At 38.4% G+C, this 18,984-nt stretch overlaps 1 protein-coding gene across 2 annotated transcripts in view; it reads right to left on the bottom strand.

Annotated features, from left to right (window-relative positions):
* Positions 1-18,984, bottom strand: part of Loxhd1 (lipoxygenase homology domains 1) — a 158,425-nt gene that overhangs the window by 87,228 nt on the left and 52,213 nt on the right. For both annotated transcript variants that reach the window (XM_005372875.2, XM_005372874.2), the window contains exons 9-12: positions 11,157-11,292; positions 10,464-10,624; positions 9,362-9,448; positions 8,863-8,998 (exon numbers count right to left, since the gene is read on the bottom strand). In XM_005372875.2, the coding sequence (XP_005372932.1) occupies positions 8,863-8,998; positions 9,362-9,448; positions 10,464-10,624; positions 11,157-11,292 (520 nt within the window). The remainder of the gene's footprint in view (positions 1-8,862; positions 8,999-9,361; positions 9,449-10,463; positions 10,625-11,156; positions 11,293-18,984) is intronic.

The following is an 18,984-nucleotide window of genomic DNA, read 5'->3' on the forward strand; positions in this document are numbered from 1 at the left end:
TGCACATCCAGTATACTCACTGAACTCCAACCAGGATAAGTTCAAAGAGATCTATACTTAAACACATCACAGTCAAACTGCTGGGAGTGAAAGACAAAGAGAAATTCTGAAAAGGAGCAACTGAAAAGTTTAACATGTTCATCACATACAAGGTATCCCCAGTGCAATTAATAGCTGACTTATCATTGGAAACTATGGAAGCCAGAAGGCAGTGGGATGATATTCAATGTTCTGAAAGAAAAACCATTAATTAAGCATTACAGCTGGTAAAAAACTAACTTTTAAGAATGAAGAATAAGTTAAGACATTCCCAGATGAACAAACACTTCAAGAATTTATCACTAAAATACCTTCCCTCCAAGAAATATTAACAGGTGAACTTCACATTACATATTAGATTGTAATTAAGAGTTCACTTACTGGAATAAAGACAACCAGAAAATATAATATGATTAGGACAGAGAATGTACATTTATTTTTGTTTGTAACTGTTTTCTTCTCATATTTTATAAAAAGGCAACTGCATTGGTTATATAGATATAATTTATATGACAATAATAATAATAAAGCAGGAAGAAAAGGAACAGACTAGTAATGGAGAAAAGTTTGTGTATATTAATGAAATTAAGCTGATATTAATCTAAACTACATTGCTGTAGCTTACATTGTTCACTATAATTTCCTGGGCAACCACTAAGAAAATAATTCAAAGAATACATAATAAAAGAAACAACAAAAAAGAGAGATGGTACTTTATAAAATATCTATTTAATATAAAAGCAGTAACGTAAGAATCACGGAACAAAAAAAGATAAAACATATAGAAAACAGCAAGATGCATTTGTAAATTCTAACATATTGGTAATTATATTAAATGTGTAGCATTAAAAGTAAATGGACTTAACATTTCAACAAAAAGGCAGACCCACACTCTCCTCTCCTAGAAAGAGGTTATTCACTGGCTAAGGCTGCAATACCAGTCATCAGCTCTACTTTTAAGAGCAAGGAAGATAAAGGAACAAGGAAGGGGAGTTCCCAGGGTAGCATACTGTTGCAACTTACATTGCCCTTCTCAAACAGGTCAGTGTTACTCCCACAGCTGTAGAGCAGCCGCTGCCCTGTATCCCCCATGGCACCATAAAGGGAGAGATAGATGTTGACATCAGTCCCTGCACCTTCAAATTCTCCTGTGCACACAGTCATGCATACTGGTCCCGCAGAGTTGACAGAGGTCTGCCCTCCCCAAATTTGCTCAGACATCAAAGCTGATGAAGCTAGACACCAGTAACCAAGAGCACATGTAACATGTATTATTCACATAGTGAGGAGTTCTTGAGAGTACTTGACAGGTCCTCAAGAAGGACCAAATATAGCTTTAGGCAGCAGAGAGATTGGGATTTTATTATAATTAGGTGGTAAAATTGAAGTGAAGGATACCATGTATAGGTCAGGGCTTGCATGATTTGAACTTTCCACCAATGCCAAAAGACAGGGCATCCAGGCTTATCAACTTGCCTAGATGAAAGGCAGAAAATAAGAGAGGAATGTTGTGGTTTGAAAGCTGTCAGTAGTCTCACATCAAACAGAAATCAGACTATTTATTATACAGAGATTGGCAAAATGGATAATGGATCTAACTATCTTCTGTCAACAAGAGACATACTTTGGGCTTAAAAACACAAGTAGGTGGAAAGTTAAAGGATGATTACTAAAACTTGATCAAGAAAAAAGACAATCCGAGTAGACTAATAACAAATGAAAAGACTAAATCAGTAATTCAAAACCTGCCCACAAAAAGTCTGTGCACAAATGTGTCCAGAACTGAATCCTGTACACATTCAAAGAAGAAATAATACCAATTCTCAAACTCTTACTAAAATAGAATTAGAAACACTTCCTAACTCATTTTATGAGGCCAGCACTATCTTCATATCAAAACTCATAAGGACGTCACAAGAAAACTACAGATTAATATATTTTTATGAATTTGGATGCAAACGTCCTTAATAAGTTACCAGCAAACAAAATGCAGCAATATACAAAAAGAGTTATACTCTGTGACAACAGAATTTATCAAAAATAAAATTAAACTACTGAGAATCAATTACATTAATATATCATACTAATAGATTAAAAATGAATATTACATGATCATCTCAATAGATGCAGGAAAATGATTTGAGAAAATCTCATATACTTTCATGATGAAAATCATCAATAAAATGGGAACAAAAGGGAACTTCAGTTTACAAGTGAAACACCAATAGCCAACATCAAATTCAATGGGGAAAGATTGGATGCTGTCCCCCAAAGATCAAAAACATGACAAGGATGTCCCCTTTCACTGATTCTATTCGATATGGCACTGAAGGTTTTAGGCAAGGTAATAAATGGATGCATTATGCAAGGATCCAGATTGGAAAGAAAACTGTAAAACCACCCCTACCCATGAATAACATAATTGTGTATTTAGAAATTCATGAAGAATCCACTAAAAAACTGTTAGAACTAAAAACCTCTGCAAAATGGTAGAATATAAGACCAATTTATTAAAATCAATTGTATTTTTATCCTCTTGCAATGAAAAATATGAAAATGAAATTTAGAAAACATTTCCATTCACAACAGCATCAAAGAATAAAATATTTAGGGATAAATTTGATAAATAAGTGGAAAAACTGTACTTTAAAAACTACAAAGTATCATTTAATTAAATTAAAGATCTCAATAAATAAACACAGAAGCATCACATTTCCATGGATTAGAGGAACTAACATGGTTAAGAGAGCAATACTTCCAAAACTGACCTATAGACTCAACATGCTTTCTTTTAGAATCACAGCTGATTTCTTTATAGAAATTGACAAGTTGACTCTAAAATTCGTACAACACTTCAAGGTACTAAGAGTATCCCAGAAAATCTTTAAGATTGTTGAAATCCTGAAAAACTGTAGATATATACCAAACAAAATTGAAAACATATCCACACAAAAGTTTATATATGAATGTTCATAGCACCATTGTTTACAACTATAAATAGAAGCAATCTAAATGCTTATGAATAATTATATATGGTACATCCATATAATGGAATATTATTACTCAATAAAAAGAAATGAAGTGCTACTACACTCTAAAATATGGATGAACCTTTCATGTTAAATGAGATACCAAATCCAAAAGGTTGTATTGTGTGATTCCATTTATAGGAAATATCAGGTATGAACAAATCTATGGAGACCAAACGTAGCTTAGTGGTTGACAGAGACTGACATTAGCTTTCCTGTCAGTAAGACAAAATATCTGACACTTCAAAAGGAGAAAATGCCTATTTTGGCTTACAATTTCAGAAGTTTCAGTTCATGGTTATCTGGCTGTAAGGCAGGAACACCATAGTGGAAGGGTTTGGCAAAGCAAATCTGCTCAATTCATAGTGGCTAGGAAAGACAGCACAAGACAAACAGCACCAGAGAGGAAGGAACCAGGGACCAAATATAGTCCCCAAGGTCCAGACACACCCAGAAGTGTGTATTATTAATCTCCTAGGCATCTCTCAAGCCAGTCAAACTGACAATCAAGATTAACTGCTACAAAGAATAAGGTGGGTAAATAAATATGACTGTTGATGGGTTTGGGATTTCTTTGGGGGAGATGAAAATGTTCTGGAATTTGAGAGTGGTGACAGATGTATGATTTTGCTAATAGTCTAAAAGCCATTGACTCTTTAAATGGGTGAATTGAATGACACATGAATTATAGCTCAATAAATTATTTTTTTAAATGGACACCATTTTTTGGCAGTCCATCCAAAATAAATATCAGGAATGAGACAAACCACCAGAAAGTTTAATCCAGTATATAAATTACTTTTTTCAATAACACACCCATTCCTATTTGGAGATATGAAGACATTTGAAAACAAATTTGACAGTGGGTACTTAAAGATACAGTGTCTGTAACAAAAGCTCTCATTTTAAAAAAATATAAAGAATCACTGTACACAGAGACTTGCCTTGAATAGAGCTGGCACTGGTAGACACTGAAACATTAATACTGAGGGAAAAGTTTCCTGGCCCCAACCTTGTCTCCACAGGACCACAGTACCCGAAATTCTTAATCAACTCTTTCTATAATTCAAGTGCCCCGTGCTCTAAATCTTCAGCCTTTGTGTAAGTGAGGTTGGCTCTGTGTTACACTCTCAATGATATTAGCATTCGCAGTAGGAGGAACACACAGCACCGACCAGAGTGAGAACAGAAAAAATGGAGACATGAAGCACAAAAGGGAAGTCGAGGACCTAAACATCAGCCTCACTGCCCTCTGAACTTTGATGAAGGCCTGTTGTGCTTTTATAGCTGTGATGAATAATCAATCCCCAGAAGCCAAATGATGAGGGAATTTAGAAATCCCTTTGTCTGGGAATTCCAGTCCCCTTTGCTCAGGAACTCTAAGGTCCATTCAGTTGAATGTCCTTAAGGGTGGTCACTCTTTTAGGGGTTCCTATGAGCCAAACAGCCACTGAGGTCCCACACTCTTCTTGGTAAGAAGTCTGTGGACAATTAGAAATAATAATATTGCTAGACATCAACAGCAAAAAACTTTAAACAGATGGGTAAGTACCAGAGCCTCTTGTACTTTAATGTAAAAATTACAGCTCAGTCTGATTAATGAGAAGTAACAATGCTCAGCACTCAAGTCCAATGGACTCTTGCCCACTCATCAGTGGTATGTAATCACAGTGGAGAATGTTGATTTCATTTATTTTACTATCTCATATAGCTCCTGAGGGAAAGGCAAGGTGGAAATAAATTGTGAGCTGGTATGTATTTTGTCTGTCTCTCAATCTGTGTTAATCAATGTGATCACTCCCCAAGGCTCTCAGCTTCCAGACATGGCATTAATTGTTGATTTGGCTGGCCATTATTTTGTAACTAAACTCAGGTCAGGGCACACAACTTCAAATTCAGAGAATTGATTTTAAATTCGTATTTACTCATTGTATGTGAATAAAGGACTTTTCACTAAAAGGATCTTTAGGAAGCTATGCACATTATTCACTACACACTGGTACCCACTGGGGAAGCAGAACATTGCCATCAGCTCTGTTTAGTATGTAAGAAGTATTTAGACCAGAAAAGGAGATCTGAGTGAGGACACAGATGTGCTCAAAGCACAAGAGAAATATTTGGGGAGAAAGAAATTTAAGGTGGTAGTGGTTCTAAAGAGTAGCCACAGACCTCAAGAGACCTCAAACTACGCTTATAGCCAGGACAGACAGCCCTTGCATCCAGGCCAATTACCAGAATTTTTTTCTTTCTGAAATGCTTCTTTAATAGAATCACAGAAAACAAAAATGAATGACAGCTATGACGGCCCTATACTCCACATTTTCAAATGTTACAAGCACATCGTGTGTAACCTGTATGTAACCTGCTCTTCCTCCCCTGATCTCTCCTTGCCTGTCAAAGCCCTCTGTAGAAGACCTGACTCCAGTGTTATTTCATCTGCAAAGTTTCTCCCAACTGCTATTCCCACAGCATTCGTGGGCCTTGCTGTGCCAGTTCCACTTCCAAAAAGTAGTTCTTGAATGTACCAGCTACTCTCAAGTCTGTTTATCTCCTGCCTGATTTCAGGCCTCTTTTTTTCTCCCTTGGATAACTGTTTGTAGGTTTGTACCTCAAATTCACACTCCACATACTCATTAGGGGACAGCCCCAAGAGACCAAGAGAAGTGTGGAGAGGAAGGAGCTGGGAGGACTTCAAGGGTGGAATGAAGTGGACCAGAGTGAGGAGGGCTGGAAGGACAGGGGCTCCATCCGAGGATATGGAGTTCACAGTAGGGGCAGCTTATGAGTTGAGCCTGAGTGAGGTGGTTAGATGGGAGAGGCGTTAGGTGGGATGGGGGTAGATGTCAACATGGTGGATGAGCACCAGTATGTTGGCGGTGGTGGTGGTTCCATGTGGACACTGAAAGAAGCAGACAAAAGCTCTTAAGTCTAAGTTGGCATAAACATTAGTAGGCATGCTTGATAAAGTACGAGTTACTAGGCATAGTCCTCAAAGAGTCTACTCAGCATAGCTGAGATTAGGCCCAGGAATCTACATTTTAGTAAATATTGCAGGAGATTTTTAATATAGATGGGCCCTGGACCAGGCTTTGAGAGCTGTTGTCTGTAATAGGCTGAAGTGTTATCCACATCCCAAATTCATATGTTGAGTTCCTAACCTCCTCTGCCTCAAAATGTGACTGTGTTTGGAGACAGGGCATTTAGGAGGTAATTAAGGAAAGTTTAGGTCACATAGGTGGACGCTGATCCATTATGACTGGTGTCCTTATAAGAGGGAAACAGGACTCAGGCATGTACACACTGGAAGGAGCTAGTACATTGTCCTAAGACTGTGTTAGGGACTGGCATCTAGAAAATAGCCAAGGGGCTCCTCACACTGTCTTGAGTAAGAACGGGAAGTGACTGGAAGACAGTTAGTGCCCCTCACCCCACCCAACCCCACAGGTTATGAGAAGGAAAAATAAGATTCTTGGGGCAAGTCATGCTTCAGCCAAGGCAAAGAGGGATTGCAGGTAAAGAATATTCTGAGCATTTTAGATAAAAATGGTAGACTTCTCTTTGGAAAAACCTCACTAAAAATAATCCATAGGTTTATTATTAACAATAAGGTTTATTATTATAAACATAGGTTTATTATTAACAATAAGGTCTCGCCAAGGCTATAAGGAGGGAACAAGTATGGAAACAACAACACAGAATTGACTTTGGAAGAGGGCTGTGGATTTAGCTCAGCAACAAAGCACCTGCCTGGCAAGCTCAAGGTTGTGAGTTCGATTCCTGGTACTGGAAGAAAAACAAAAACAAAAAACAAAAACAAAAGAAGAATTGACTTTGGAAGGTGAAGAGCATTTAGAAGTGATAGATACATTAACCTGGAAGTTCTAGAAGTGTGGTTCTCAAATGGTAGTACTAATATTACCCAGGAACTTGTTGGATAAGCTGATTTTTGGGTCTCAATGGTGAACTGCTAAATTAGAGACTCTGCAGTGGGGTCCAGCAACTGAGCTCACTACCTTGTGCTTGCCAGGCAAGCGCTTTGCCGCTGAGCTAAATCCCCAGCCCCTAGCAACCTATGTTTTAATTGGATCTCCAGATGATAATGTAAAATTTGAGAATACTCGATCTACTAGATCAGAGAGGATTGATCAGAGCTATTGGTTGTGAAATTTTGAGAAGCAATCTACAAAAACCCTCAGGAATGAAAAAAACAGGTAATTTTAGAAGCACAGGATGAGGAGCTAAAGTGATTAGAATTGGTAAGAAGAATTCAAAAAGCAGTTGGGTCCCGAGACCCTCTTCTTAGTTTTTATACCTGTACACAATTCTGGCCCACAAAATGGACATACCAAGTAGGAACAGGTGTATTTCTTCCAATAAGAGGGGTCAGATAATGTTATCATATTTACAAGGAGATAATAGCTTTGCTTCCAAAGCCAGTATTATTGAATGTGAAAAGGAAGGGGTAGTGTCTTAGGATAGTCTTAGCTGTTTCAGGGTAGAGTAGTGAGAGGGCTGGAAGGGCCAGGGATTTGTCAGAGGATACGGAGTCCACAGTAAGGGCAGCTTGTGAGATGAGCCTGAAACTGAACCAGGAAACAAAATATTTGTTCAAGGCCTAACTGTGTCTCTAACCAAGGTCTAGTCCTGTCTGTAATTAACTGTGTTATTATGACAGAAATTACTCAGTTCTTCATTGAGCTATTGTAAGGGTCCTTGAATAGAAATATCTTATAGTCGTATATTTAACCCTGAATGAAGATTAACCATAAGATAGAGACACAGCACTAGTTGCAAGCACTGGCTAATTAGACTAACAGACTAGGTGATCTCATTTTAGATATTTGCTATTTGCTATATAATTTAACCCTAATCAAGTCTTTTATATATATACATATATATATATAGAGAGAGAGACAGACAGACAGACAGAGACAGAGAGAGAGACAGAGAGAGAGAGACAGAGAGAGACAGATTCTACAGGGTGTGCAGATGCAAAGTATCACACTCATAAGCATCACCTGTAAAATTGACATTATTGAACTATATAATAGCTACTAGAACCATGAGTGACATTATTTTCTATTGCAGTAGTCTTTATTATTATTGGAAAAACTAAGTACTTTCATGAAAATAGCAAACAGGTTAATTATCTTAAATGCCAATTCCAGTCAATTGGAAATGTCTATTGCAGTGCAATATTGAGGGCTACAAAGCTTATTTTAGATTCAGTGGGAGAGAATGTTGTGCTCACTTAATGTCCGCCATGGAAAAGGATGGAACATGTGCTATGTACTTGCAAACACTCTGCTACTATAACCTAGAAGCAAAATGTCCTCCCTTTGGCTCTTCAAATGTGAATGTTAGATGCCAGATCTCCCTCTCCTTCTCCTGCCAGCCTAACATAGAGACAGAGCACTCATTAGGTGAAAGCCAAGTGTGACTACGAAAACCCAGATCCAGCCTTCCTTGTAAGGGAGCCTTTCCCAAATATCATAGTTTTGGGGGTCAAAAAGATTTTTTCTTTAATTTCATGGAGCGCCAAAGAACCATCGTTTAGTGTGCATCCTTCTCAACCTCTCATGACCAATCTGGAGACCCATAAATCTCAATCCCTCCCCAACACACCCATTATGGTACAGTGCTAGCATAATGCCTTGGAGGGGATTCATTTAAGCTGGCTTTGAGGCTGAGACCTTTTGGATCCACTTTGCCACACAGAGGGGGCCTGATGAGGTACAGCTCCTGGGCCAGGCCCCATTGCCTCCCATAGAATGGAGAGCTACTCAGTACTTACTGCCCATTATCCTCCGCACTGTTGGGCCCTCTGCAGTCATTTCCCTCACAATCTCATTGTCATCCTCATTGGCATCCAGCCAGCGATTGCAATTGAAGTTATATTTGTCCTTATTCAGAGTGTTCATCAGGGTCATCTGAAATGCAGGTGAGTGTACTAGAGGTCTTCAGCCATGCCCTGCAGCCCCCATTCTGCTATCTCATCTCCAGGAGGTTCATTCTGGAGATGGCCCTTGTGGAAGGCTGAAGGCCAGATTAACAATTCTCCCTTGAACCCATAGAGACCTGCACTTTGCCTAGCACGCAGGTGATGGGGCAGAATGCACACCCTTTGAACACTTGAGCACTTTCTTCAGTCTATTTTGGAAAGCTTCTCCCCATCAGGAAGTATCTATGGCCCATATCCAGCCCCCCTCACTTCCATTCCCAATAAATTCAGAAGTAAATTTATGTGACACAGTTCTGGTTCCTCTCCCAACCTCCACAGTTGTGCATCTCACCCTTTCTAAATGCCATCCAGAACCAGGATTCCTTCTATCATGCCATGCTCGAATCTTATAAAACCTGCCCAGATCTGGGAGCTCAATCTATAACGAGAAATAAAAAGTCTGAGTGGGCATCACCAAGGAAACACATTTATTCTCACAACTGACACAGCCAGGAGGGTGCCTGGGTTGGACTGTTTCTTCACAGCCAGGATGGGTTTGCTTGAAGCCACCTTCACACACTCTATCCTCTCATGTTCCTGACAACCAGTGGAACATGGGGCCAAGACAGCCATGTGAAGCTAGGGTTCAGTCTGAGTTGGCAAAACTGAGCAAAAATAACTGACCCACAGTGGGATGCAGCCTAAAGAAGATCTTCCAAGCAATAAACTTCCAGTAACAAAATCTGCATGACAGCCCTGCAAATTAGCACAGGTCCACAGCCCCAGGACTCTGCTGGGCACTGAAACAGACAAAAAGATCAATACAGCAGCCGTGCTCTTTCCCTGGGGGCTCAGGTCTGGCGGAGAAGACAAATACATAAAGAGCAATGAACTGAGTGCTAGAACAGAGGGCCAATGGGGTGCTCTGAGAGGGCGGCAGCAAATTACCAAGTATTCCTACCTAAAGGTCAAAGCAGCAGTTTTATGGGAAAAAAGGCTTGTTCTAGTTATATACACACTCTAAAGTTTTAAAGCTGGATCTCTTTCAAATGCTCTAAAGTTAATACTTTCTCTAAAATTTGGTCTTTACTTTCTAATTCAGTCCGGATCAGGCAGTCTAACACGACCTGTGCCCAGGGTCTCTGATGTACATAGGTGCCCTGGCCACGTGACTCCTGGATGTCTGAAACAATTTCTCACTGGCTTCTTCCCTCAGGTTCGGTTCTGGATTGTTCATTTCAGATGAAGGTCCAGGTCTGGACTGCATCTCTTTCAATACATTCTGTGCAAATGATCAGATTTGTTCCCCTTGTAGAAGCCTAACAACTCCATTGTACCTTTTTGTCTCCAAACTTGGTCCAAACCCTGGCTTTGGAAACCAAAATCCCCGTAACAAATACCCCTTAAATCCCTTCCTCCTTTCTCCCTCCCACCCCATCATGTTTTTTTCCTACCCTGAACTTCTCAGTTATGCCTGGTTTGAGCCACTTGTTGTTGGGATTCAGGAGAATCTCATCCGTCCGCCCCTTCTGCCCATAAATCTGGATGAAGATGGGTGAGTTGGTACCAGCTTTCTTCAGGTCAGTTGTCCAGACCCACAGAGACCAAGGAAATTCTATAAGACAGGGCAAGTTGTGAGGTAAATTTCAAGAAGTGAATAGATTTCCATGTTAACAGTGGAAACAATCAAGAGTGACCAGGACTGAAGGGCAGGTTATATACAAACATTCCCCCTCAGAAACTCATTATAAAGGTGCCAAATTTAGAAAGCTAAGGATTCCTTTATATTAAAGTAGAGAGCCTTAATGTTCTATTTAATTAATATTTTAAATGGGGAGAAGCATTGATTCCATGCACTGTGGGCCTGGTATATTCAGAACGCACTTAATGAATCACTCAGTTTAATCCCCAGCTCATCACAGCAGCTTCTTCAGTTTGGGGACAGGAGAGTGAATCTTGCTGCCAGCTATGAAACTGTGTGTGGCTACACCTTAAAGAACTGAATTCCCTGGCAGGTTCTTTCCCATTCTTTCTGGACAACTGGGAAGCAGGAGTGGACTGATCCTGCTTTTCCCATCAAGGTCTGACAGCCTAGCTTTGCTGGCCTGTTCAAGAGGTTCCCTAGGTCCCGGATCCCTTGCACTTACTTTTCAGCCGCTTCTTCCTCAGAGATACCATCTCATAGAGCTGCCTCTCAATCAGCCCATCCACTTTCTTCTCATCTAGCCAGTTGCTGCAGGGGAAGGTCTGCTGAATGCCAGTGAAGGGACACAGAATCACCACCTAGGAGGGCAGACACAGGTGGCTCCTGCTTTGGGTCTCCGGGTGGGACCTGCTTACAGTACTCGGACCCACAGGAAGGGACTTCTGTGTTAGGATCCTTAAAGAATGGCATTTCTGTTACCTGGTTCATTAAATCTTATATCAAGAAATGACTACTCCAAGAAATCTTTTTCTTTTTTCCTCTCAGTACCGGGAATTGAACTCACGACCTCACACTTACCAGGCAGGTGCTGTGCCGCTGAGCTAAATCCCCAGCACTATTCCAAGAAATCTTCCAAAGCAGGTGTCATCCATGCTCTAAGTTACTCACTCAAATCTCAGACTCTTTCCTTTATACATAACACCTTCTTTGAACACATTTCCTTAAGCAAAGCATAAAATCTTACTTAAGCTGAGCCAAATGAACTAGAGTATCAAATTAATTCTCTAGAATTCTCTTGTAGAAAGCAGGTTAATCACATGAAATCTAATTAATATCTAGAATTTAATACAAAAATGTTGTATTCTTCTAGACCTGATCCTCATTCAGCCCTCCCTCCATTTCTTCTTCATCTCTTTCCTCATCACTACCCACATTCTGAAGCTATGGATTTAGAACACAAAAGTCTACTGGTCCAGGCCACTCATATTATGGCTGTTCAAAAGAATGTTCCTGACATACTGTAGATTCTTCTCTCAACAGAGAAATTTTGACTATTCACATTACCCAATTTGAAGCTTTACCTTCCTTAAACTTGAAAATTAATCTGATGTTCTCATAAGTCAAGCATTTTGACAATTGCCTTAATGGGTATTTCTCATTGTTAGTTGTTCATAGTGACTAAAATTGACTGTCACTTCCTTAACTTGAATGATTGTCCTTCCAAATACCCAGGTGTCTCTGGGAACTCACCTAAAGTTCATTATCTGACCAAGGAGAGAGGAGCTAAGATAGAGGAAGCAAGTGTGTACACCTTCAAGCTCCCAGAGAAACACTCTTCTCCACAGATAAATGATGGCACAACATTAAAGGCAACAACTCCCTTAAACATTTTACCAATGAATTGGGAATTAACATAACACAGTCCTACATTCACTCAATATATAGAAAACGGAAGGCCAGAAAGGAGAATGAAGTACACACATTTGTAGTTAGTGACAGAACCAGAAATATAAAAGCTCCTGGCCCTGATTTTGCAACAGTAAGTAAAAACAACACCCAGGATTTGGGGGCAGATTTATTTGCATTGATGGGCACTGATCGGGATCACTCCCAGAATATCAGGCCCTGATCTCAGTGGTCTAGGGCTTATATGGGATAAGCAAGCAGGAAGTACAGAGGCAAAATGGCTTGTCAATTTGGGTACTGGTTTATACAATGTACATCATAGTGACCAGCTATGCATCACAGTCACCAGCTGTTTCTAAGAGACTGGAGCAACTAGAACTGGAACAGGAACTATTATCTGGGCAACTAAGACAATGAAGTATACTGGCGAGGTGCGGGGGTGTGCATTTTCTATTACAATTTCAGTGTGGGTCTCTTTATCCATTAATAAAAAGTCTCAGGATTTCTATTTATGACTGAGGTCCACTGTGATCCATCATTCATGCTAAAGATTCTATGTGGCCACATATTCAGAGCTGTAACTAGTTTCAGGCAAAGTTGGAGGGCAATTATGCAGGGTAATCTGGGAGCACAGGAAAGTCTAACTACCAACAGTGTATTTACAAGTCTTTCTTTTCCCTGAACAAATCCTGCAGTTTCATCCTCCTAGTTTATTTTTGAATTGTTTTCTAATTGTTACCTGTGTACTAGTTTTGTCTTTTGACAAGAAAGCAAAATTCTGAAAGCCTGGAATATGGTCCTACCCCTTCTGGTTCCTCTGAACATGTGGTTGTAGCCATGTAACAACACCTAAAAATAATAAAAATTTAAGTACTATATGTACTTTTAAATATTTGCTAAGAGATCTGTTTCTAAATTAGTTAGTTCAGAAAAGTAGGTAGCCTGAAAAGCCCTTACCACCACATAATACCTATATGCTAGATAAAGAATAGGAAATATCCTTTTATACACTATGTACCGTTGAGCTGCAGGGCCTTACAAAGAAGTCATAAGAGCCAGTAAGATTCAGAATGAGCAGAAACTCAGAAAATGGGAAAATGGGAATGGTAAAATTTGTACTGTCCTGAAACAAAAGACAATCCAAAGCACTTCAAGGCTAGGAAATTCACAGCCATGTGAGGAAGCAGGACACTGGGACACAGGACTTGCAAACTTCAGTATCTAAACTGGAAACACTTGAATAAAGAGAAACTCTTCATGGAGCTGGTTCCTCATCCAAAATATAGGTACTGGAAATCAGCAAAGAAAGCCTATTTTTTTCTGCCTTTGCTCCAGCCAGAAAGTAATAATAGCCTCTCCCTAAGAATTGGTTGCCCTGAGCCTGGTTATAGGCAGATGGTAATAATATCTACATAGGCATATTGAAGAGAAGCATCTGAGTGTCAAGACAAAGAGAAGATCTTCAGAGCATGAGCAGAGAAAAGACAGATAATGGAATTAGATTACTAGAAGCCAGAAAATATTGGTGGAGGGGATGCAATCTAGAATTCTGTATCCTAAAATTATCTTTAAAGAATGAGGATGAAATAGAAACATTTTTCAAGTGAACAAAATCACAGTTTACCAATAGTCAAACTTTGTCAAAGGAATTTCTAAAGGATGTATTTTCAAGAAAGAGAAAATTGACACCAGGAATAAGGGTTGAAATGCAAGAAGTGACAAATAAACATGCAGACAGGTAGGTAGATCTAAACCAATAATGACTCTATAAAACAACAATATCTGTAATGTGCTTTCAAAATAATTCAAAATAGAAGTAAAATGCTAGGTAAAAAGAGCATGCAGCTATCCTTAGAGGTTTCTAAGGCACTTGTACTTTCCAAAAGAGTAGAGATATTAATTAAATTTAGGGCCACATTAAATATGCCTGGTAGGGTCACAGGAGCAATGCTTAGTCCTGGGTAGACTTGGGAGCTTCAGTGAGCTGCCTGGGAGGGGAGACACTACACTCTGCCCCCACCCCACTTTTTCGGGAGTGATGTTGAGCCCCAGGGAACCTTGGGAGCTTCAAAAATGACAGAATGAAGGAGCAAAATGCAATCTTAATAAAATCTGAAAGGTACAATAGATATTGTGAAAGGGGAAAGAAACTACTCAAATAGGCAAGAGCAACTGGGATGAAGGAGGGGAGAGGAAAAAGAAAGAAGGAAAAGAAAAAATATATAGATGTATACACAAGATCATTGTACTACTAATGTCTGTTGATTTATTGAAAAGAACTGTTAATGTGTAAATGTTTGATCAGTCTTGCATGCCTATATCTGGTTATATGTGCAACCATTTTGAAGATGACATTATGTAGTATAGCAACCATTATTAATATCCTATCACCACGTTTTGACATTCTGTATCATTTTTACTGTTCTCTATGCTGTTTTATTTACATATTTGTTATTTTGGGATTTTTAAATGAAAAACATAATTTATATGTATATATAAAGATATCTGGAGTACGTGTATTGCTGATGTCTGTGGTTTATTGAAAGGAACAGTCAATGCTTAAAATTTTCTTTTTTCTTGACCAATTTTGCATGCTTGAATTTGGTAATCAGAATGACTGGTCTGAAAACAACGATATGCAGTATAAGAACCATTGTTGAACTCCTACCATCTTGTATGGTGAAGCTCTGCATCATTTGCAATTTTTTTTGTTACTTATTACTATCTTTGATTGTTTGATCAATCTTACATTCTTCTTTTTTTATATTCCTCTGTCTGGTGAACTTAGCAACTTTGCTGAAGGTAACAGTATGTAATATAGCAACTATTGTCAATTCCTATCATTTTGTTTTGAAGTCATGTATCATTTTTGTGTTGTTTTGATTTTGTCTTTATTGTTGTTTTGTTATTTTTTTTTAATTTTTAAAATAAAAAAGTGTAAAAAAATGCAATCTTAGACCTTTAGCCCACCCAGAACAAGTCCAGGAGACACTAATATAGAAGGACATGGAAGTCACACATCTGAAATAATAGCAACTGAAGTAAAGAAACTACTCCAGGTGATAGAAGACATCAGATCAGAAATAATCTTTCAGATAAATAAGGAAATGACAATCATAATAAAAGAATTGTTCAGCACATCAAAAGAAGACATAGATAAAAAAGTAGAGGAGCATAGCAAAATGATGCAAATCTTGAATGAACAATATAGGAAAGAATTAGAATGCATGAAACAGATTCAAAGAGATATCCAGGAAATAAAATATTCCACTGAAAGCTGGAAATACTGCTTGAATGAAACTGAAGATAGACTTTCAGATTTTGAAGACAGCATTGCAGCTAGTGATTGCAAAAAGAAAGAGCTCCTAACAGTGACAAGGAACTAGAAAATAATTCAACAACTGCAAGATGAAGCAAAGAAAAACAATATATGACTGATGGGTGTCAGCAAAAAAGTAGGAGTCAACATGAATGACATAAAAAGACTACTTGCAGAAGTAATAGCAGAAAATTTCCCAAGCATGGGAAAAGAATATGACATACATGTAAGTGAGGTATATAGAACTCCAATTTGCCATAACCAAAATAAATCTACAATCAGACACACAATAATCAAGATCCCCCAAATTCAGTAAAAGAATAGAGTATTAAAAGCTGTTAGAGACCAGACATGGTGGTGCATGCCTGTAATCCCAGCATTTGGGAGGCTGAAGCAGGAGAATTGTTGCAAGTTCGAGACAAGCCTGGGCCACAAAGTGAGCTTAAGGCCAGACTGAACTGCACAGCAAGACCTTGTCTAAAAAGAAAAAAAAGCTGTTAGAGAAAAGAAACAGACCATCTACAAAGGAAAACCCATCAGGATCATAGAAGATTTCTCAACACAAACCATCAAGTCATGAAGTGCTTGGAGTGAAGTATTTCAGGTGCTGAAAGAAAACAACATCCAACCCAGATTGATATACCCTGCAAAACTATCTTTCAAAATTAATGGAGAAATAGTATACTTGCACAATAAAGAACAACTGAAGAAATTCATGGCCACCAAACCAACCCTACAAAGAGTACTGAAAGATATTCTAGAAAGAGATAAAAATGACCACAATCCCAAGAACAACAACAGAAAGAAACCACCAGCAGGCAAGCAATTAAACAGAGGAGGAAAATAGGGAACCAACACCTGGATAATACCATGACACAGCTAAGCCAATACATATCAGTAATAGCCATTAACATAAATGGCCTCAGTTAACCAATTAAAAGAAACAGACTGGCAGAGTGGATCAAGACATAAAATCCAACAATATGCTGTATACAAGAAACACATTTAACTCAAAAAGATATTCATAGACTGAAAGTCAAAGGAGGGTGGAAAACAATACTCCATGCACCAGGAACCCAGAAAAAAGTACTGGTAGCCGTTCTGGTTGCAGACAATGTGAACTTCAAACCAAGATTGATAAAAAGAGATAAAGAAGGTCATTACACACTTGTTAGGGGAAAACTGTGTGAGGAAGAGATACCAATCATAAATATATATGCACTAAGTGCAGGAGCACCCAGCTATATAAGACAGATTTTAACAGACATGAAGAATCAAAGAAGCAATAACACAATAGAAACAGGGGACTTCAATATCACAGTGTCATAAAGAGATAGATCAACTAGACAAAATATCAACAAAGAAATAACAGAACTAAACCAAACTTGTGAACAAACAGACTTTGTAGACCTTTACAGGGTGTTCCACCTAACAGCATCAGAATACACATTCTTCTCAGCTGCACATGGGATGTTCTCTAAAATAGGCCATACACTAGCACATAGAATATGCTTAAGTAAATGCGAAGGAATTGAAATTATCCCATGCATGTTATCGGACCATAGTGCAATGAAATTGGAAATTATTGACTAAAGAAATCATTAAAACTCCATAAACACATGGAAATTAAATAAAACCCTCCTGAATAACCAATGGATCATAGATGAAATTAAACAATGTTTACAATCAAACAAAATTGCAGGCACAATTTACCAGAACCTGTGGGACACAGTGAAAGCAGTCCTCAGAAGGAAATTCACAGTGGTGAATTCTCACATCAGGAAAACAGAATGAGCACAAGTAAACAACATTATGGTACATCTCAAGCTTCTAGAAAATGAAGAGCAAGTCAAGCCCAAAGCCCAAAGAAGGAGGGAAATCATAAAGATCTGAGCAGAAATCAACACAAGAGACTAAGAAAACAATACAAAGAATTAATGAGTTGAAAAACTGATTCTTTGAAAGAATAAAATTGATTAACCCCTAGCCTGCCTTATCAAAAAAGGAAAGAAAAAACTCAAATCCATGCAATAAAGAATGAAAAGGTGAAATCACTACAGATCCTATAAAAATTCAGAAGATCATCAATACTTACTTTGAAAACTTTTACTCTCATAGGATGGAAAACACAGAAGAAATAGACAAGCCAAGTGTGGTGGCACACACCTGTAATCCCAGCACTTGGAAGCCTGAGGTAGAGGGATCATTGTGAGTTCAAGGCCATCCTGGGCTACAAAGTGAGCTCAAGGTCAGCCTGAACTGCATAGCGAGACCCTGTCTCTAAAAGAAGAAGAAGAAATAGACAGATACCTAGATACATATGAATATGAATTACCAAAGCTTAACCAAGAAGATATAAAAATCCTGAATAACCCAATATCAGTGAATGAAATTGAAAACATAATAAAAAACTTACCAACAAAGAAAAGCTCAGGTCCTGATGGATTCACAGCTGAATTCTATAAGAAATTTAGAGAAGATGTAATACCAATTCTTCTCAAATTCTTTAATGAAATAGAAGGGGAAGTATTTCCCCCTAACTCATTCCTGGAGGCAAGCATCACCAATACCAAAAACAGAGAAAGATCCAACCAAAAAAAAGAATTACAGGCCCATCTCCCTAATGAACACAGATGCAAAAATTCTCAATAAAATACTAGCAAATAGAATGCAACAAATCATCAAGAAGATTATATACCATGACCAAGTGAGATTCATCCCAGGAATGCAGGGATGGTCCAATACATGCAAATCAATTAATGTAATATACAATATCAACATAATCAAAGATAAAAGCTGCATGATTATCTCAATAGATGCAGAAAAGCTTTTGATAAAGTCCAACACACATTCATGATAAAAACCCTACAGAAAAGCAGAATAGATGGCCTTTACTCACTCTGATAAAAGCCATTTATGACAAACCAACAGCCAGCATCATACTAAATGGACAAAAACTGAAAGCTTTCACTTTAAAATCAGGAACAAGACAAGGATGTTCACCACTCCTATTCAACATAGTCTGGAAACATTAGCCAGAGCAATTAGACAAGAGAGAGAAATAAAAGGAATAAGGATAGCAGAAGAAGTGAAATTATCATTATTCACAGATGACATGATACTCTACATAGAAGACCCCAAAAACTCCACCAAAGGCTCTTAGAATTAATAAACAAATTCAGTAGTATAGCTTGATACAAAGCCAACACTCAAAAATCAATAGCGTTCCTGTACACAAACCATAAACAGACTGAGAGAGAAACTAAGGAAACCACACCTTTCACAATAACATCCAAAAAACTGAAATACTTAGGAATCAATCTAA

This window comes from Chinchilla lanigera, unplaced genomic scaffold (assembly GCF_000276665.1).
Source record: "Chinchilla lanigera isolate Chin_1 unplaced genomic scaffold, ChiLan1.0 scaffold00001, whole genome shotgun sequence".
NCBI lineage: Eukaryota > Metazoa > Chordata > Mammalia > Rodentia > Chinchillidae > Chinchilla > Chinchilla lanigera.